General features: G+C 40.7%; 1 protein-coding gene across 1 annotated transcript in view; it reads right to left on the bottom strand.

The window, feature by feature from the left end:
* Window positions 1–1527: 1527 nt before the first annotated feature.
* The window catches only part of LOC144591349 (EGF-like repeat and discoidin I-like domain-containing protein 3), a gene marked incomplete at both ends in the record, with an annotated part of 41739 nt that continues 20093 nt past the window's right edge, over window positions 1528–23173 (bottom strand). Inside the window, one exon of the mRNA XM_078395574.1 lies at window positions 1528–1683. Coding sequence (XP_078251700.1) covers window positions 1528–1683 — 156 coding nt within the window. The remainder of the gene's footprint in view (window positions 1684–23173) is intronic.

Raw genomic sequence — 23173 nt, 5'->3', positions numbered from 1 at the left:
AGCTTGCTAAAGCTAGTAGTAATCAGTAGCCCAAGACCGCAGAATGTTCCAGCTCGTCTTCAGGAGACAAAAACACAATGTATAAAGAACATAAACAGTAAACAGACACCGACTAAAAACCTTGAACAATAGCATGTTAGGACCTTATATGGGAAAACTGACCTTGTTCGAACTCTCGGCCGTATAAGGGAAAACTGACTTAATTCCAATATTGATTGGTTGTGCTAATTGTAAATAACTGTGAATTCTGCGGTTTGGGGGATAAAAGGGGCTTCATTTTAGGGGCTGGTGTGACATGTTTCCACTGGCCCCGGAGTCTGCAACTCTGTGTGTGCTTTTAGAAACTTGTCCGAGATATCTCTAATAAACTAACAGGTAAAGTCTGTGTCGTCTCTGATTATTGTCATCCAACTGGCCGCGAACGCGAAGTCGAACTCAACAAATTGATTGACAACATTTTGAGATAGAGTCCTAGAGTCATGCAGCTTGGAAACAGGCCCCTTGACCTATGCCGACCAAGATGACCCGTCTATGCTAGTCCCATCTTCCCGTGTTTGGCCCTTCTTCAGGATGAGACCCTTCTTCAGTACCAGTCTGAAGAGCAGTGCCGACTCGAAACTTCGGCTATTCATTCCCTCCACAGATGCTACCTGACCTGCTGCGCTACTCCAGCACTTTGTGTTTTGTAGTCGACTGGAGGTGACACTGCTGATTTATTTTTTACATTGTCCATATAAATGCATATCTAGCCCAGCTGTCAAGACCAATCAGCTTTATCACTGAAATCTCAATTGAAATGGAAAAAAGTCCTTTGAGATTGTTTGTGTAAGAAGGAACTGCAGATGTTGGTTTAAACCGAAGATAGACACAAAATGCTGGAGCAACTCAGCGGGACAGGCAGCATCTCTGGAGAGAAGGAATGGGTTACGTTTCGGGTCGAGACCCTTCTTCAGACTGAAGAAGGGACTTGACCCGAAACGTCACCCATCCCTTCTCTCCAGAGATGTTGCCTGTCCCACTGAGTTACTCCAGCTTTCCGTGTCTATCTTTTGGATTGTTTGTTCGCCTGATGTAGAAAATCCAAAAGGAATCTGGCAGTAGTAGTGCTGCAAAATTTTAATACCGAGCTATTGACATGAAAATAATTTTCTTAATGTTTCAGCTGAATTTATAATAAATTAATAATAATTTACCCATTGAATACAATCGAAAATGAAGAGGAAAATTCAGTCTTCAGAAATCAATAATTATGCAGGCAAATGGGACTACATGCTCAGTCTGAAGAAGGGCCTCAACCCGAAACGTCAACCATGCCTTCTCTCCAGAGATTCTGCCTGTCCTGCTGAGTGACTCCAGCATTTTGTGTCTATCTACGGGGACTACTTTGGCTGGGCACTTGGTCGACTTGCGCAGGTTGGGCCGTAGGGCCTGTTTCCATGCTGTGTTACTCTATGACTCGACTGAATGAGCTCCTCTGGTGAATCATACCAATTTGGTAACTGGAAATCTTGTTGTTGGTAAACTCACCTTATCCTTTTGTTGTTTGTCATCTTTATAAATGGACCATTTCTTTCCATCGTTGCTGTAGGCCACCTTGTACGAACCAACAAACTGTATGTGACCAAAATCTTTCGCACCTTGGGTGATTACACCGGTCACTTTTGTAGGAATAAGTAGATCAATCTGAAACAGGAAAATATGTAAAATATAAAACAGTTCCAGGGATAATAAAGTATATATATATATGTATCACATTCTTTGAAGTTTGAGGGAAAAATAAATGTTGGCCAAAATATCTCATATGTTTCATGTAAAATGGAAGTAATGTTCCTGTTATCAATTTGTGAAATATTTTGCTTATCAAAATAGCTTTAGTATATATTGGGCCCTTGTATCATCTACATCTTTTATAAATAACACATTATAAGTCATGCTATCAATATTTCTGCTGTGCAGTAAAGCACAAGATAGAAATGAAGAGACATGAGGTGAAACATTAAAGGGCCTGTCCCACTTTAGGCGATTTTAAGAAGACTGCCAGCGACTGTCAAAGTCGTAGCAGATCGCCAAACTTTTCTTTTACTCGACGACAATGACCACGACAATGCCGAGTCAGGTTGAGATTACACCGCCTTCGGAAACATCGCGAAATTCCCATGCTGTCAATGCTTCTCCGGCATCCTAATTTTCGCTGAAGTCACTGACAAGTCAGTAAGTACTTGAGAGTTTTGAACTATAACATCTTGTATGGGTTACTTAAAAACCAAGCTTCACTGTAACAAGGCATAAACTGGATTTGCTTCCAGTTTACTAATAGCTGTATTAAAAAAAAAAAATTAAAAAGTAGTTAAGTGGATTTTTGTGAAAAGTGTGTGGGCATTCTTTGAAAATGTACGGGAGATGCATATCTGGTTTCTGGGTTGCATATCTGGGTTGGGAACCCACTTTAAATGTAATGGCTGATGGCCATAAACATCGCGAAAATTCCCACGCTTACCTGACCGTCAAACTGCCGCCTCCAATCTACCTGTCAAATGTCCTGACAGTAAATATATTGGTTAAACACAAGCATTTTATGGTATTTTGAAATGACTTTACTTATTTTAATATAATGTGCTTCTAAATGCATCTAAGAGAACCTAGCAAACCTGGGGACAGCATGCGACAGCGCCCGCAATAAGCAACAATCCAGCTGTCGCCGAGAAATTTCACTCCGGATGATTTCTCAGCGACGCGCTGAGATCCACTACGATTCTTGGAAGACTCCTCACGATCATACCCGCGACACCCCGGCGAACTGTCGGCGACACTTTAGAAATCGCCTAAAGTGGGACAGGCCCTTAAGATTCTCCTTTATTTCTTTTAAATTGTTTTTTTGTTGTTGCAGAGTTGCTAATACAAGTACAAATAATTGTGCATATCAGCAAGCATTTGTATAATCCGGCTGTAAGCAATATATTTAAGTGAAATTCCAAAGAATGAAGCCTATACACAATATTCTTTGTCAGTGACTAATTTTCAAACTAGGCAACCCTTTAAAACCTTTAGCAAAAATGTGATATTTCACTTGTAATTAATGCATTCCATGCCATATAAATATTTGAACACAATCTAGAAAATGACACAATCTCAAAATCTAATCATTACTTAAATATGTTTTTTGTTCTTTAGTTTTTAGTGTTAGAGATACAGCGCGGAAACAGGCCGCTCGGCCCACAGAGTCCGCGCCGACCAGCGATCCATGTCTACTAACACTATCCAACACACCAGGAACAATTTACAATTTTTATCAAAGCCAATTTAACCTACAAACCTGTACGTCTTGGAGTGTGGGAGGAAACTGGAGCACCCAAGAAAACCTACAAAGTCACAGGGAGAACGTGCAAACTCCGTATAAACAGTACCCGTAGTCGGGATCAAACCCGGGTCTCTGGCGCTGTAAGGCCGCAATTCTACCATTGCGTCACCGTGCTGCCTCTTTCTTTAAACAAATTTTCTACACCCATTATCATTTGTACAGAGATTCCATTGACTAGAAATTCCACCACACACAAGATCATATACATGTGCGAAACCTTTCTCCAGTCAGTAGTACAAATTGCAGCACATAGTAATATCTGGCCACAGCTCCTTATAAGTTCATTAAGTTCAGTCAAGTCAAGTCAAGTTTATTTGTCACATACACATACAAGATGTGCAGTGAAATGAAAGGTCACCCACAGTCCAGCAATGAACCACAGGAACAGCCCAAGGCATGAACGTAGTCATGTTGTAGGGCCAGGGTCCAGCTCTGGAAGTGACCACAATGACGCTTGACCTGCCACTGGCTCTTGTTTTCTATTCTTGTCTCTTCCTCTCAGACAACATTCAGTTCAGTTCAGTTTAGTGTCACGTGCACTGAGGTACAGTGAAAAGCTTTCGTTGCGTGCTAACCGGTCAGCAGAAAGACAATACATGATTACAATCGAGCCATTTACAGTGTATAGATACATGATAAGGGAATAATGTTTAGTGCAAGGTAAAGCCAGCAAAGTCCGGTCAAGGATAGTCCGAGGCTCATCAATGAGGTAGATAGTAGTTCAGAACTGCTCTCTGGTTATGGTAGGATGATTCACTTGCTTGATAAAAGCTGGGAAGAAACTGTCCTTGGATCTGGAGGTGTGCGTTTTCACACTTTTGCCTGATTCTCTCTGCTCTGGTGTTAGTTTCAACTTTGTTTGTGTTTCTGATTTCCATGACACAGAGATTTTCATTTATTCTTTATTTCCTACACACCATTATACTTTGGAGATAAACAGCTAAGCTGAATTAATTTCAGAGGCAGAATATGTGATTCAAGCTGTTGACAAGGGATGAGTTTCCCTGTGATCTTGACTTTTGACATATGATGATATAATACTATATCAGGAATTTCTACACAAGAGTATTTGTACTTCCAACTACAAACGATAATTAAGGAAAAAAATGGCAAGTATTAAGATGCATACAGACTTCTTTGTCACTTATACAAATACCTTCTATTCAATTGCCTCTGCAATTCCCACTCCTTCCTTTGGCCCCTTTTCATGAGCACACCAACACACTGAAGATTAAAGGTGGAACCTCCAATCTTCACTTGTTAGTCATCAAAGAAAAAAACAAGGAGCAAACTCTACAAGATGATCATCAAAGATGCTTGAATTAAAGGGTCCCTAGTTTTGCTCACAGCACTTGCAGATTCAACTGTTTGTGTTCAAGGATCACTGTGTGCTACCCTGATGAATGCTGCATTCTATGCTGTGCAGTCATTGCCCCAGGCTCACCAGTCCACACCTCATGGTGGCATGGAATCGTTTGTAACGTGCAAAGCAACGAGGGCAGGCATGATGACTGCATAGTGATGGGGCACCACGTCATGTCACCCATGTCACCACCGCTCCATGGCACCCTTTTTAGCTGTTGTACAGAAAGGTTGCAGAACCACGACCCCTCCAGCACAGGACCTATGACTCACTGAGGTCATCAATCACCGCCTTACACTCATCCCAATTTATTCCCACCGCATACAAACAGTTCCCATCAATATACCGTTGCTTATCACACACACCCACACCCTTGTGGCAACTTCCAATGGCCAATTAACCTCCCAACCTGCACTATAGGATGTTATGGTGTGTTATGGTGTGTTATTATGTGTTCATGTGGGAAGAAACCGGAACATTCCACCAGTCTGAGGACCTTCCTATAGCACAGCGTGGCAACGTTATAGCAGCAATGATTTCTGCATGCAGTTGTTGTCGGAAACTGTGCGATAAATTTGTAGCTTAGTTTGGGTTAGTTTATTGTCATGTGTACCGAGGTAAAGTGAAAAGCTCTTTTTTTCCCACACACTGCACAGTATAATGCTCAGTGAGGGGTGTAAAACATATTAATGATATTTTCACAGTAATTTTATTCCCAATTTTCTGATATGTCTGTAGGTCACCCGGCTAGACTTTAATAGACCACACAGCATTTGCCATTCGTAGTTAGCACTCTAAAAGGAGGTGAATTTGAGGTGACCCAAAACATCGACTGTTTGCCTGACCTGCTGAGTTTTTTTCAGCATTTTCTGTTTTAGTCTCTGCCACCTTGTCTTGCTGATATTGGGCTTGATGATGTTGTAAGCATCATGCTGCACTCAAGAGTCGTAAGATTTCCTTTCAAAACAAAATCATCACTATCCACAGACATGCCCTTCTCACCTACTTTTAAATGCCATTATCCTCCTTTCCCATAGAAAAAGTGATTTTAGTTTAGTTTAGAGATACAGAGCGGAAACAGGCCCACTGGATCCGCACCGACCAGCGATCCCCGCACATTAACGCTATCCTACTCATATTAGGGCCAATTTTTACATTTACCAAGGCAATTAGCCTACAAATCTGTACGTCTTTGAAGTGTGGGAGGAAACCGAAGATCTTGGAGAAAACCCACATAGTCACGGGGAGAAGGTACAAACTCCGTACAGACAGCACCCTTAGTGGGGATCGAACCTGGGTCTCTGACACTGCAAGCGCTGTAAGGCAGCAACTCTACCGCTGCGCCACCGTGTCGCCCATTTGCGCCACTTTTCTTAAAACACTTTTCACTTGAATTCCCAATGTATCTAAGCCCTGCCTCAAAACTGAAATAAGGACATACGTTTAAGGCGAGAGGGGAAAGATTTAATAAGAACCTGAGGAGTAACTTTTTTTTCACAGAGTGGTGGGTATATGGGACAAGCTGCCAGAGGAGGTAGTTGAGGCAAGTCCTATAACAGCTTTTAAAAGACATTTGGAAGGGTAGAAACATAGAAACATAGATAGATGGGTACAGGGATAGGAAGGGTTTAGAAGGATGTGGGCCTAACGCGGGAAGGTGGGATGAGTGTAGATGGGTCATCTTGGTCATCATGGGCAAGTAGGGCCGAAGGGCCTGTTTCCGTGCTGTGTGATTCCATGACTCTAGGAACAGCTTCCAAATACATGGCATCTCCTTCAGAAAAAAAGTGATTTCTTCCCGAGTGCCATTGCCTAATTCTTTCATGGCCCAATGGCCTTCAGATTGGATTATTCTGCCGCTTGAGTGAGTGGTCTCCTGATTCCTACCCTCAGTTCATCCAATACACTGTCACCCATCAACTATCCTGCACCGTTTCTGCTCCTCCATCATCTGTTGTCATCAGATGGCATCTGCTTATGGTCTCTAACTCTGTTCATTTTTTTTCATTAAGCCAGGTACTCTGAATTTCTCGACCTTCCAAATGGAACTTTTTCCACCTTAAATACATCAAATGATCTGACCTCCACCACCCTCAGGGGCATTGAGTCCCACAGATGCACAACCTCCCGAGAGAAGAGGTTTCTACCAGCCTCTGTTGTAAATGACTCGCACCTTATTTTGGAGCGATGCTGCCTTGTTAATGACTCTCCCGCCAGTGAAAACATATACAAAGATACATAGACAATAGGTGCAGGAGTAGGCCATTCGGCCCTTCGAGACAGCACCGCCATTCAATGTGATCATGGCTGATCATCCACAATCAGTACCCCATTCCTACTTTTTCCCCCATAAACCTTGATTCCTTTAGCCCTAAGAGCTAAATCTAACTCTCTCTTGAAAACTTCTGTCAGGGAGAATTCAACAGGCTCACCACCCTCTGGCTGAGGATATGTCACCAGATCTCAGTTCCAAAGCCTGAGGTGTGACCCCTGGTGCTGGACTATACATGTCATCACCCAGCAAACTGTGCATGGGCAAGCAATTGTTGAGGCCACCCTTTACACAAGACACGACTGCAGCACTAGTTTAGTTAGTTGACAGATCCACCATTGAAGCATGCTCACGGACCATTGGTTACCCGTTCATACCAGTTCTATCTTATCCCACGTGTTTTCGTCCAGTCCCCACACGCCAGGGCCAATTTTACATGTTCTAATTAACCTACAAACCTGCAATCCTTTGCGATGTGGGAAGAAACCGTAGCACTCGAAGGAAACGCACGCAGCCACAGGGAGAATGTGCAAACTCCACACAGACAGCACCCAATGTCAGGATCGAACTGGGTCTCTGGTGCTGCGCGACAGCAGCTTTAGATTTAGACTTAATAGACAATAGACAATAGACAATAGGTGCAGGAGTAGGCCATTCAGCCCTTCGAGCCAGCACCGCCATTCAATGCGATCATGGCTGATCACTCTCAATCAGTACCCCGTTCCTGCCTTCTCCCCATACCCCCTCACTCCGCTATCCTTAAGAGCTCTATCCAGCTCTCTCTTGAAAGCATCCAACGAACTGGCCTCCACTGCCTTCTGAGGCAGAGAATTCCACACCTTCACCACTCTCTGACTGAAAAAGTTCTTCCTCATCTCCGTTCTAAATGGCCTACCCCTTATTCTTAAACTGTGGCCCCTTGTTCTGGACTCCCCCAACATTGGGACTTGAGAGATACAGTGTGGAAACTGGCCCTTCAGCCCACCGTGGTCCATGGTGACCAGCCATCACCCCATCATTAGTGCTATCCTACACACACACTAGGGACAATTTACAATTTTATCAAAGCCAATTAACCTACAAATCTATATGTTTTTGGAGTATGGGAGAAAACCCACGCGGTCTCATGGAGAATGTACAAACTCCGTGTGGACCACGACCACAGCTTAGATCGAACCCGGATCTTTGGGTACTGCAGGAACTCTACCTGTACTGCAGGAACTCTACCGCTCCTCCAGTGTGCCGCCCAAACAGAGCACTGCACAAATAAGCGAGTCACATTTTCTGATTTAGGAGAACCAGTGGCCACCCACTCAGAAGCACACATTCCAAGTGTCCTATTTATTGCAACTGCCTAAACTAAATGGCAGCACCCCCCTCGTGTTACTTTTGCAATCTGCTGCGGCATTTGCTGATGTCTGCCTGGTGATACAGGAGCTGCAGGGCATCACACGGCGAGATGGAATGGCATTTCTCCAGCTATCACTTCTGTGCTCCATCTGCACCTGCAACGGCTCTGCTGAGTGCTCTCCAGATACAGCTGCAAGAAAAGCATCAGAAACAGCCCAAGGCATGAACGTAGTCATGTTGCAGGGCCAGGGTCCAGCTCTGGAAGTGACCACAATGACGCTTGACCTGCCACTGGCTCTTGTTTTCTATTCTTGTCTCTCCCTCTCAGACAACATTCAGCTCAGTTCAGTTTAGTGTCATGTGCACTGAGGTACAGTGAAAAGCTTTCGTTGCGTGCTAACCAGTCAGCAGAAAGACAATACATGATTACAGTCGAGCCATTTACAGTGTATAGATACATGATAAGGGAATAATGTTTAGTGCAAGGTAAAGCCAGCAAAGTCCGGTCAAGGATAGTCCGAGGGTCTAAAATTAGCGTTAAGTAATGATTTATATCTTCTGGTAACTTGAATACCTAAATACTTAAATTTTTCCGTTGCAATTTTAAATGGAAATTTTAATAGATGATTCGCTTTCTGAGGATGTAATGACATAATTTCACTTTTATTCCAATTTATTCTATATCCAGAAAAGGAGCCAAATTCCTCTATTACATTTAATACGTTCGGGATACTCGTTTTTGAATTTGTAATATATAAAAGTATATCATCCGCGTATAATGAAATTTTATTATTAGAGTCCTTAGTATTGTATCCATGAATCTTCGGATGAGTTCTTATCCTTTCCGCCAGTGGCTCTATCATAAGGGCAAATAGCAGGGGTGATAAAACACATCCCTGCCTATTGCCCCGTGATAATTGGAATTTTTGAGACAACGTATTATTAGTTAATATTCTTGCTGTTGGTTTATCGTATAATAATTTTACCCATCTAATAAAATTATCTCCTATATTAAATTTTTGGAGTACTATGTATAAATACTGCCACTCTACCTGATCAAATGCTTTTTCTGCGTCCAAAGATATAACTGCTAAGTCTTCCTTTTCCCCTTTATGTGAATACATTATATTATAAAGTCGTCTCAAATTGTTAAATGATTGTCTTTTGGGTATAAACCCCGTTTGGTCCTGATTTATCAATTTGTTAATATATTTGCTCAATCTTCTTGCTAAAATCTTTGCTAAAATTTTTTGGTCTGTATTTAACAGTGCTATAGCTCTATACGAGCCCGGATCTTCTAAATCTTTATCTTTTTTTGGTATAAGCATAATTGTGGATTCTGCTAAAGTTTCTGGTAATTTCTTATCGGTAAAAGCGTGCCTGTATAATTTAAGTAATCGTGGGGCCATTAACTCCTGAAATCTTTTATAAAATTCATTATTAAAACCATCAGGCCCTGGAGTCTTCCCATTTTTCAATTCTTTTATTGTTTCTCTTATTTCTTCACTTGTAATCTGGGTTCCTAATTCCTCTTGTTCTAAGATATCCAGTTTTGGCAAGTTACACTTATCTAAAAAATTTATAATTTTATTGTCTTCAATGTTAGTTTTAGATGTATATAAATTTTGATAAAATTGAGCAAACCTTTTGTTAATGTCCTTAGGTAAAGTTAATAGTTCCCCGTTCTCTGATTTGATTTTACTAATTGTTTTTTCCTTTTCTTGTTTCTTCAATTGTCGTGCTAGAAGTTTATGTGGTTTATCCCCAAATTCAAATTGTACTTGTTTTGTGATCTGAAATAATCTTATTACTCTTGCCGATAATATTCGATTAAGTTTAAATTTCAGTAATGTTATCTTATTATGTTTATCTATTGTTGGGTCTTTTGCGTTTCCTAATTCTAATAATTTAATTTCCTTTTCTAACGTCCCTTGTTCTGTCCTGTTTTTTTTATTTAGAAAACTTTGATACGAAATTATAACTCCACGAATGAAAGCCTTAAATGATTCCCATAATAAAGATGGTGAAATCCCTGGTGTCTCATTTATTTCAAAAAAAAATTTCATTTGTTGTTTTAAATACTCATAACCTTGAACGCTTTGATTATATTTTGGAAAACGCTCCCACTATCATTAATTGGCAGAATAAATGCTATCAAAATGATAGTGCTACCACAAATATTATATTTATTTCAATCCATACCAATATATATACCAAAATATTTTTTTTAAAAACTAGAGTCAAATATTACTAATTTTATATGGGACTACAAAGCACATAGAATTAAAAGAAATCATTTGTGTAAACCTAAAGATGTAGGGGGACTTGCACTGCCTAATTTTTTATATTATTATTGGGCAGTGCATATTAAGAATATTATGTATTGGTTGGAGTGTCCTTCTCAACAGATGGAATGGATAAGAATGGAAAAAGAGGATTGTCTGCCTTATGATTTAGGAGCGATCCTCTTCTCCCCGATAAAATTGAATAATATATTATATAAGAAGAATCCAATTATACACAATATAATTCGAATTTGGAAACAAATAAAATTAAATTTAAAATTAAGAAACTTATCTTCATTAACACCAATAGTGAATAACCCGGTATTTAAACCAGCTATTATGGATAAAACATATAGACAATGGGAAAGACAGGGAATTAAAAAGTTGGGTGACATGTATGAAACGGGAAATTTATTATCATTTCAACAATTAAAATCAAAATTTAATCTCAATAATAACCAATACTTTAAATATTTACAGATATGTGATTTTATAAAAAAATATATACCAAGATCATAGAATATAACGATAGACCCACTGGAAGAAGCAATGAATATTAAGGCGGACTCACAAAAATTAATATCATATCTATATAACAGTATTCTTAATAGAGAATTGCCTCCAACAGAGGCAATCAGAGAAGATTGGGAAAAAGAATTACTGATAAAAATTTCTAAAGAAACATGGGAGAGGTATTTGATATACATACATAAATGTTCGATTAACTCTAGACATAATTTAATCCAATTTAAAATATTACACAGACTATATTACTCAAAAGTTAGGTTGAATAAATTTTATTCAAATATCTCACCCATTTGTGATAAATGTCTTTCACAAAATGCCAATCTTACACACGCTTTCGTTTCGTGCATAAAACTTCAAAGTTTTTGGGGTGATATATTTGATGTATTTACTAGTTTATTTAAGACAAAAATGGAACCTAGCATGGAAATGATTATCTTTGGAGATGTAAATAAATTAAATATATCCCAAATCTCATTTTTGAATTATGGTTTAATAATAGCGAAAAAACTCATACTTAAATTGTGGAAAAAGTCTACTCCACCAACATTTAAAATGTGGATCGGTAATATGTTGGAAACAGCACATTTGGAAGAAATGAGACTCCTCCTAATAGAAAAAAAAGACCAATTCTTATTGAGTTGGTCTCCATTTATTGACCTTGTGGAATCATGCGGTGTAATATCAGCATAAAATTAAAAATTCTGGGTTTGACTGAAAATTGATTAAGAATATTAAAAAACATCGATGGGTTGCGTGGGAGAATCTCCTTTTTGCTTTACTTTCGCACTTTTTTTTTTGTTTTTTGTTTTTTTTCACTCTATACTCACTAATTTATTCTTTACTCTTCACTACTTCTTTCTTTCTCATTTCTTTTTAAAAAAGGAAGTTGTACAAATAATGTTTTAATAATTCTTGGCACCTGTAAAAAGGAACCATTAAAATGTAATGTGCTTACTTCCAAAGAAAAAAAAAAAAAAAAAAAGAAAAAAAAAAAAGGATAGTCCGAGGGTCATCAATGAGGTAGATAGTAGTTCAGAACTGCTCTCTGGTTATGGTAGGATGATTCACTTGCTTGATAAAAGCTGGGAAGAAACTGTCCTTGGATCTGGAAGTGTGCGTTTTCACACTTTTGCCTGATTCTCTCTGCTCTGGTGTTAGTTTCAACTTTGTTTGTGTTTCTGATTTCCATGACACAGAGATTTTCATTTATTCTTTATTTCCTACACACTATTATACTTTGGAGTTAAACAGCTAAGCAGATATTGGTTAGACTTCCCACAGTGCAATCTCTCTGATATTTTTCAGGCGGAGAATCATAGATTCTTGATTAATAAATGTGTCGGGGTTATGGGGAGAAGGCAGGAGAATGGCGTTAAGAGGGAGAGATAGATTAGCCATGGTTGAATGGCGGAGTAGACTTGATGGGCCGAATGGCTTAATTCTGCACGGTAGCGCAGCGGTAGAGTTGCTGCTGTACAGCGAATGCAGCGCCGGAGACTCAGGTTCGATCCTGATTACGGGTGCTGCACTGTAAGGAGTTTGTACGTTCTCCCCGTGACCTGCGTGGGTTTTCTCCGAGATCTTCGGTTTCCTCCCACACTCCAAATACGTACAGGTTTGTAAGTTAATTGGCTTGGTGTAAATGTAAAAATTGTCCCTAGTGGGTGTAGGATAGTGTTAATGTGCGGGGATCGCTGGGCGGCGCGGACTTGGTGGGCCGAAAAGGCCTGTTTCCGCGCTGTATATATATGATATGATATGATATGATCACTTATGAAACCACAACACCTGGAGAAACCCAGATGGTCAAAGGGAGAATATGAAACCAGAGGTTTGGAATGAATCTGGGTCATAGGAAGGAGGTTTGAAGTGGCCGCTCTACGAACTACACCACTGTGCTGCCAAGATAAGAATCAAGAAAGCAGATTGCAAACTCCCTCTCCATCACCGCCTCCCATACAGCTTGATCAGCACTGAGAACACACATCCAGCATTATGGGGCTTTAATGCGAGCACTCTCGAAGGGCTGGTCACAGATGTCAGAGTATTGGAATAAGGAGGCAGTGCATAATTCTAGAATAACAAACTTTAGAATTTGCATGGTTCATAAGTTCTCAGAGCAAAATTAGGCTCTTCGGCCCATCAAGTCTACTCCGCCATTCAATTATGGCTGATCTGTCTTTCCCCCTCAACCCTATTCCCACTACCTTCCCCCATAAACCCTGACGTGCTTACTTATCAAGAATCAGTTAATCTCTGCCTTTACAATATCCATTGACTTGGCCTCCACAGCCACCTGTGGCAATGAATTCCATGGGGGGGGGGGGGGGGGGGAGGGGAGAGGGGGGGAGGGGAGAGGGGGGGAGGGGAGGAGAGGGTGCTGCACCAATGAAGGTTTCGGCCCAACAGGTCCACTTGGTCCAGTACTATATTAAAACTCTAGCCAATCCATTTAAAGATTTAGATAGCTTGGTTGCCATGCCAATTAGTCTAAGTAGAAACCTGAATCACGTGACCTTTAATTAATATGGTGAGGTAATAAATTGTTTTGGAACAAAATATATTAAGCCTTCCTCGACAAACAGTTTCCATGTGTGAGATTAGGGCAGATACTGTAAATGTGAAATGTGAGTTTGTTATGTGGAGCCAAGATAACATGGTTATGATGACCTATTTAAGATATTCTCCAATAAAAATCTTACATAACGAAGAGTGTGGTATTTGTTTTGTACCATAATATCAGGAAAAAAGTTTTGTGATCATCATATGCTTTTGATAATTTCTTAAAAATCTTGATCATTCTAAATGTTGTGGTTAACTAAGGAAAATTCTTGAGAGCCAAATGGCGGCACAGTGATGTAGCGGTAGAGATCATGCTTCACAGCGCCAGAGACCTGGGTCTGATCCTGATTACGGGTGCTGTCTGTACGGAGTTTGTACATTCTCCAAAGATATACACTCCAAAGCCCTCAGGCCTAGGTTAATTGGCTTCGGTAAAATTGTAAATTGTCTTTAGTATGTAGGACAGTGCTAGTGTATGTGGTGACCACTTGTCAGCGAGGAGTCAGTGGGCCGAAGGGCCTGTTTCCACGCTGTATCTCTAAAGTCTAAAGTGGAGTGATTTATCCGCACAGCATCAGTTAACTGATGAAAATAAAAATAAAACTGTCTGTTTCTTGATCTCTTGAGGTCTTACTTGATTTCCTGCCCAAAAACATCATGACTCATGAATTGTATTTACGACACCCTAAAACTATGGGTTGGAGGCATGTTCATGAGGCATAGTAAAGATTAAGTGCAGTTGAATGAGAGTTACTAAAGAGAAAGCTGAGAAACATAGAAACATAGAAAATAGGTGCAGGAGTAGGCCATTTAGCCCTTCGAGCCAGCACCGCCATTCAATATGATCATGGCTGATCATCCAAAACCAGTACCCTGTTCCTGCTTTTTCCCCATATTCCTTGATTCCGTTAGCCCTAAGAGCTATATTTAACTCTTGCTTGAATACATCCAGTGAATTGGCCTCCACTGCATTCTGTGGCAGAGAATTCCACAGATTCACAACTCTCTGGGTGAAGATGATTTTCCTCATCTCAGTCCTAAATGGCCTACCCCTTATTCTTAAACAGTAACCCCTGGTTCTGGGCTCCCCCAACATGGGGAACATTTTTCCTGCATCTAGCCTTTCCAATCCCTTAAGAATTTTATGTTTTCTGTAAGATCCCCTCTCATTCTTCTAAATTCCAGTGAATATAAATTCTTTAGTGAGGCCCTCACAAGATCTAGCAACATCATTATACTATTCAATTCAAAGGTTAAGATGAACATGAATGCTCCTGTCCATGTTGATCCTCCCTCCTCCCACCATCTCCAACTCTGATCTTCTTGAATTTACTCTCAAGCGGCAAATGGTATCCACTATGACTAAAACCATACCTTGGCAGAGGAGTCCCATAATTTTCCACTCTTCCTTCATGAAAATATTTTGTTGCCCCAAGCCTCTGGCAACCTGCAAGTGGGCAGGTGGTGCAACAAATGTTGAAATCAAAAATCACCCTCCTTCACCTCACAAGTGCTCCCAAGTCTCAAATGCATTCTTAGCACCAACTTAAATGTAGCCCATAGTACAAGATGGATAATTTTCCTCCCCTCAGGTCCAAGTACAGGGGAGAGAAAAAGGAAGATGTGCAATAAGTTCATACATTATAGGAGCAGAATTGGCTCATTTGGCCCATCATGTCTACTCCGCCATTCAATCATGGCTGATCTTTCTTTCCCTCTCATCCCCATTCTCCTGCCTTCTCCCCGTAACCCCGCACATCCTTACTAATCAAGAATCTGTCAATCTCCGCCTTAAAGACTCTTCACACCCCTGCAACAGTCTGTTCGAACTCCTTCCATCGGGCAGACGATACAAGGCCTTCTACGCCCGCACCTCCAGACTCAGGAACAGCTTCATCCCCAGGGCCATAGCTGCTATGAACCGGTCCTGCTGAGCCGGATGGCCACAACGCATAGATCAACTTGCACTTTACCCTGTCTAAAAACTGTTACAATTGTTTCGTTTCGTTGGGTTGCTGTTAATTACTTAAATTATTGCATCGTATGGGAGGCGCATTCCCAATCTCGTTGTACCCATGGGTACAATGACAATAAAGATATATTGTATTGTATTGTATTGTATTGTAATAATATCCATTGACTGTGGGAATGAATTCCGCAGATTCACCAGCCTCTGACTAAAGAAATTCCTCCTTATCTCCTTTCTAAAGGTACCATCCTTTTATTCTGAGGTCATGGCCTCAAGTCCGTGAACCGGATTACCGCTTCGTTTAGCCCTTAGGGCTAAAGGAATCAAGGGATCTGGGGAAAAAGAAGGAACGGGGTACAGATTTTAGATGATCAGCCATGAGTTGGCTCGAAGGACCTGCACCTATTTTTCCACATTTACAAATGGGTGAAGGGAGTGAAGCTTACTGGGACTGAACACAGAATATCTTTATAAGACAGAAGGGTGACCTCCCTCACTCACGTTTCATCTCCGGTGCCACCATTTAAAGGTGCTATGAAGAACACGGCCTTGGGCTCTTGGTCTGGACTTTTTCAGAGACTAAAACGATGGCAAGGAGGTGGAATGCATTATCAGTGGCGAGCTCGGTGGCCTGAGGCTTTTCCAATGCTACTCACAGGAAATAACAGCAACATTCTCACAACCAGGTCCTCCTAAAATCTCCAAAAGCTCCACTGTACTTTAGGAAATGATCCGCTGTACTTTCTGTTTTTTTATTTGGTTCTGTTACTATTTAATGTACTATTTGCCTGCATAACACAAGTGGTATTGATAAAATAAAGAAATGCTGCTGGTATGACTAAAATAGCTGGATTTTACCCTGTTCACTTTGGATCAAGACTGCATCTTGTTCACTCACGGAACTGTTCACTTGCAAGGAGGTAAATGTTACAACAATCTGAATATTTATGTGCAAACAACCATTTTGAGCTTGAATTATGCCCTTTGTGCATTAGAAAGGTTGACAATGATTCGTTTCAGGTTAGTTCCGGCTGTTACCAGATTGGAATCAATAAAATCACAAAAATGTGCACAGAGCCACAGATAGTACCTGTGGAGCAACAACATATTCACTGCCCTATAACCATCAAATTTCCATTAAGGTCAGAATAAATCTACTCTCTTTATAACTGTTGCAATTCACATGAAATTTAGTGTCTTTTAACATTTCCATTTACCAAATCTTTGATTGATGTTAAACAGCATGAAATTATTTATTCCCAATAAGAAAAATTGCTTAAAATGACCATGACAGGGACATTAATAAACACTTACTTCACTGAACAAGAGCACAATCGTCCATGGCCAAGGCTGCAAAGTGTATAATAACGTGGTGGTATATGTGCTGAAGTATTTGAAATGCCAACATATTTTGCATGAGAGTTTTGTGCTGAGGTTAAGAGGAATAATTCATCTTTGTTCTCCTGAGATAAAGATCACAATCACAAATCGTTCCTGGCTGTTAACAATTATTTAGCTTTCAAACTTTAGATGCAAGAAACAGGTCAACAAATCCTGTGAAGGATAAATCTTTGCATTTAAACAAATGAGTGCTTTGAAGTATTTAAGAACTCACTAGTTTTAGCCGTTAAAACAAATGTTTTTCATTTCAAAAGTGTATTTCAGAAGGGGGTTCTGAATAGAGCTACACAGTTCAAAAAGACAAAGCTGAGCCATTGCCTGCCACATAAGGTCATTTTTAATAAAGCGTTACAGTATGAGGAGTTTTGCAACAGCTTAAAATGTACTTGGGTGGCCATAGTCAGAATGTCGCATCTCATAATAATACAGCAATATAACTCAAGCTGCATCATATTATATCTAAGGTAGACATAAAATGCTGGAGTAACTCAGTGGGTCAGGCAGCATCTCGGGAGAGAAGGTGATGTTTCAGCTCGAGACCCTTCTTCAGACTGAATATTTATATCTCATAGTTTCTTATGGCATAGGGTGAGGGCATTTGGCCCATTGAGTCTATGCTGGGTCTCAATGCAAGTCCATTCCCCCTATTTATTGACCGTACCTTATTCTGTGGTGAATCTGTGGAATTCATTGCCACAGATGGCTGTGGAGGCCAAGTCGATGGATATTTTTAAGGCAGAGATTGATAGATTCTTGATTGGTACAGGTGTCAGGGATTCTGGGGAGAAGGCAGGAGAATGGGGGCTGAGAGGGAAAGATAGATAGGCTATGATTGGATGGCAGAGTAGTCATGATGGGCAGATTGGCCTAATTCTGCTCCTTGTACTTATGATTCTTTGTCAGATGCCAATCAACTTCATCCTATCGACATACAATATGAAAGAATTACAATAGCTATTAATTTGACAAAGAATATTTGGATGGGGAGGACAATAGAGCACCGAGGGGAAGCCCACATGGACACAGGGGGAATGTGCAAATGCCATTCACTTATTTTAATGAAAAATATTTCTTCCACAGGCCGAAATTAATGATTCCGTTAAATATTTCAAAGCACTAATTTGTTTAAATGCAAAGATGCAATGCAGCAAATTCCATTAGGCCATATTTGTGCCAGTGAGATTGGAGATCAGGTAACGAACATATTATGAAAGAATGGATTGACTGGGTTTATATTCAATGGAATTTAGAAGGATGAGAGGGCATTTTGTAGAAACATATAAAATTCTTCAGGGAATGGACAGGCTACATGCAAGAAAAATGTTCCCCATGTAGGGGGAGTCCAGAACCAGGGGTCGCAGTTTAAGAATAAGGGGTAGACCATTTAGGACTGAGATGAAGATTTTTTTTTCCAGCCAGAGAGTTGTGAATCTGTGCAATTCTCTGCCACAGAAGGCAGTGGAGGCCAATTCACTGGATGTTTTCAAGAGAGAGTTAGATATAGCTCTTAGGGTTAACGGAATCAAGGGATATGTGGAGAAAGCAGGAACAAGGTACTGTTTCTGGATGATCAGCCATGATCATATTGAATGGCAGTGCTGGCTCAAAGGGCCTAATGGCCTACGCCTAGCACCTATTTTCTATGTTTCAATGTCTCTAACGGGTGGTGAGGGATAGAGATGTGGGTCACATCCTATCAGGATGGTCATGAAATGGATGATTGCAAGGTTGTGGACTCCAGCTGACTGGTGGGTTATGTGACAGTGTAGGAAGCCAGGGTTGAGGATGGGAAACATGCATCGATGCCTGGGCTTGGCAGGGGTGATAGTAGAAAGGTAAGCCTCTATCCAGGTCTGTATCCTGACAAAAGAACAAAGAACATAGAACCACACTGACATTCTTTATGAGAATGATCCCAGGAATGAGTGGGTTAACATATGATGAGCGTTTGGCGACAATACTTCAAGGTACTCGCTGGTGTTAGAAGGATGAGGGGGGACCTCATTGAAAGGCCTGGATAGAGTGTACGTGGAGATGATGTTTCCACTTGTGGGAGAGTCTAGGACCAGAGGGCATAGCCCCAGAATAAAAGGACGTACCTTTAGAAAGGAGATGTGGAGGAATTTCTTTAGTCAAAGGGTGGTGAATCTGTGGAATTCATTGCAGCAGACGGCTGTGGAGGCCAAGTCAATTGATATTTTTACGGCGGAGATTGATAGATTCATGATTAGTAAGGGCGTCAGGAGCTACGGGGAGAAGGCAGGAGAACGGGGTTGAGAGGGAAAGATAGATCAGTCATGATTGAATGGTGGAATAGACTTGATGGACCGAATGGCCTAATTCTGCTCCTACAACTTATGAACCTATGCCCACCACCCTTTGTGCGAAAAAGTTACCCCTCGGATTCCTATTAAATCTTTTCCCCTTCACCTTGAATTTATGTCCTCTGGTCCTCGATTCCCCTACTCTGGGCAAGAGATTCTGTGCATCTACCCAAACTATTCCTCTCATGATTTTATACACCTCTATAAGATCACCCCTCATCCTCCTTCGCTCCATGGAATAGAGACCCAGCCTACTCAACCTCTCCCTATAGCTTACACCCTCTAGTCCTAATTCTGAATCATCCTAGACTTAATCATCATAATCCGTATTCTCTTCCTCTAATGGATGATTTCCAACTGATTTTCTCATTAATTCTCGTCTCTTTTTAATCATGTGGAAACCAGCCACTTTGCTCATCTAGCTTCCAATATTCTTAACTGAAAGTCCCCAAAGACCATGGGGCATCTATTGTCCAAACACACGTAAACTATTTTCCACTAATGCACTGAAGAATGAATTAACCAAAAGCCACTTCTGTTATTTTAAAATTGTAAATACACTTGAATTCTCACAATAGGTAGTCATGTTAGACATAGAAGTTAATGGACCACTTTAAAAGAAAAATAGTATCATCGGTCAGAAAAAATGTTTTCTTCTGGCATTGAATCATTGCAAATGCGAACATTCGTCTAACCACACAGCCAAAACAAATTAATGCAACAAAAGTGGTTGTTATTAAGTTTAACGTGAATTCCAATGTCAATACCAGAAAGGTTCATGAAAAGAATCAATTAGAAAAACCAAATGGTGCACTAATACTGAGCTGGGAAGGAAAACTGCTATCTTCACACAGCCTGGGCTGTATGTATTTCTCATGCTGTAACTCTATGAAGTGGGGTTAGTAATCAATTCAGTTGCATCAGTTCAATGCACAGCCAGTGATGGATTGGGAAGATAGCCCCACTTCCACCACCAGTTCCTATGTTCTGATTGCCCTCAGTCGCAACACGAACCCAAAGACATCAAGCTCAAGTTTTCAGAATTAATCTTCTGCTGCAAGTTATTTATAAATTCTTCTGTACTTTCTCCTGTTTATCTGCTATCCCTGGCACCATCACCTAGAAAGTTAAAACCCATTCAACATTTTTATTATACACACACCATTTAGCATCTACCCCCTATGAGTTGGACTGCTTCCTTTTTCCTCGAGACACTACTTTCACTGTCCACTTTCACTGGTCTCTTACATGTTGTATGCACATAAAAGTCCTGACTGTTTTCTTTTACATTGGGTTTGTTTATGTGAGGAAATGCTAGCAATTTCCAACATATCTGTGGACATTTTCCAATGCAACTTACTGTGATTTTGGTATTTCACTGTGATTGCCAAAGCCTCAAAGTTGTTGTCAAGTGTAGTGCTTATTCGATTAAGCTCTGATACTGGGCTCCATGTGAAATCAGCTGTTATCGGGCAACTGAACCATCCTACCGCAAACTGGAGCGCAGTCCTGAACTACTGTCTACCTCATTGTTGACCCTCGGACTATCTTTGCTCGGACTTTACTGGCTTTAACTTGCACTAACTTTTATTCCCTTATCATGTATCTGTCCCCACTGTGGATGGCTTGATTGTAATCATGCATTGTCTTTCCGCTGACTGGTTAGCAGGCAACAAAAGCTTTTCACTGTACCTCGGTACGCATGACAGTGAACTAAACTGAACTAAAGAACAGCCACTTGGTCAGTTACTCTACACATAGGCAACAAACCCATCATGAAAATCTCTTCCAGTCTGCATCTGACACGAGGATATGATGTCCATTGACTTCGATGGAGGAGAATGACTGTGAGAACCCGAGGTCAATGTTAGTTTTGTAGGATTTCTTGAAGTGATTATATTTACATGTTGAATATATTGATGATTGATTACATTTATTATTGAACGATACAGCATGGAAACAGGCCCTTTGGCACACGGAATCCTTGCCAACCTGTTAACGATAGTACTATGTTATCCCACTTCCACATCCATTCCCTGCACACTAGGAGCAATTTACAGGGGACGGTTAACCTACAAACCCGCAGATCTTTGGGATGTGGATGGAAACTACAACTCCCAATGGAAACCCACATGGTTACAGGGAAAAACATGCAAACACCAAACAGACAGAATCCTACACAATATGGGGATTTTACAGAAGCCAATTAACCTGCAGGCCACACGTCTTTGGAATGTGGGAGGAAATCGAAGAACCTGGAGAAAACCCATGCAGTCACAGGCAGAATGTACAAACTTGGCACAGACAGAACCCGTAGTCAGGATCGAACCCGGGTCTCTGGAGCTCTGAGGTAGCTGCTCTATTGCTGCGCCAATGTGCCGCCCTTGGTGTTGTTATACTTCCAATAGGAAGTGAGTGAGTTGTTAAGTCCCTTACTCAAGCCATTGGTATATTATCAATTAATTTATTTTGTGAAATTCTTCAATGCAATTTATCGAAGGTGCAAGGATTCATATAATTTGAGGGTAGTAATGACCTCGTTACTTTCGCCAGAGCTTTAACTGTAGTAGACATTGTCTCGAGCAGACATCAAGGTAACATGGAAGATAGACACAAAAAGCTGGAGTAACTCAGCGGGGACAGGCAGCATCTCTGGAGAGAAGGAATGGGTGCCGTTTCGGGTCCAGGCCCTTCTTTAGACTAGTAACATGGAGTCTGAAGATATTTATTTTCAGACATTAATAGGCACCTGTGTGTGGGCATAGAGCTATATGGGCTCACATTAAACAAAATGAAATGCAATTACAATGGTTTACTATTTTAAACAGATTTGCATTTTAAGCTTTCCTTGCCTTAAGCCACACTTTTCAGTTTTAATTCCTGCTAAATATTCCACATAAAAGCATATTTTCAGTAATGTTAAAATTAGAGAAATGGCATGTTTTCAATGACTGTAAAATTTCTAATAATTACTTTATCGTATCAGGGTTCGAGTTAAACGTTTGAAGTAGGATTATGCAATTTCTGGTTTTATCAGTTGGAAAGATCTGAAAAAAAGCTTGAGTTCCAGGATTTCCCCAGATCAGAATTTGGTTAATTTTGCAATATTCTACTGGGAGAGACTAAAACCAGAGGGCACAGCTTCAGAAGAAAATGATGTACCTTTAGAATGGAGATGAGGAGGAATTGTGAAATGAGGTGATGGATCTGTGGAATTGATTGCCACAGACAGTGGTGGAAGTCAAGCCATTGGGTATTTTGAAAGTGGAGATTGATAGGTTCTTGATTAGTAAGGGCGTCAAAGGTTACAGGGTGAAGGCAAGCGAATAGGCTTGAGAGAGAAAAATAGGTCAGCCACGATTGAATAGTGAGAAAGTAACTGTACAGTAGGCTTAAGGAGTGCTTAAGGAAGTAGCCTCAGAAATAGTGGATGCATTAGTGATAATTTTTCAAAACTCTTTAGATTCTGGAGTAGTTCCTGAGGACTAGAGGGTAGCTAATGTAACCCCACTTTTTAAAAAGGGAGGGAGAGAGAAAACGGGGAATTATAGACCAGTTAGCCTAACATCGGTAGTGGGGAAAATGCTAGAGTCAGTTATTAAAGATGTGATAGCATTACATTTGGAAAGTGGTGAAATCATCGGACAAAGTCAGCATGGATTTACCAAAGGCAAATCATGTCTGACGAATCTTATAGAATTTTTCGAGGATATAACTAGTAGAGTGGCCCAGTGTTATATCTGGACTTTCAGAAGGCCTTC

The sequence above is a fragment of the Rhinoraja longicauda genome, unplaced genomic scaffold (assembly GCF_053455715.1).
Source record: "Rhinoraja longicauda isolate Sanriku21f unplaced genomic scaffold, sRhiLon1.1 Scf000893, whole genome shotgun sequence".
Taxonomy (NCBI): domain Eukaryota; kingdom Metazoa; phylum Chordata; class Chondrichthyes; order Rajiformes; family Arhynchobatidae; genus Rhinoraja; species Rhinoraja longicauda.
The sequence above is the reverse complement of the archived record's forward strand: the minus strand, read 5'-3'. Positions and strand labels throughout refer to the sequence as shown.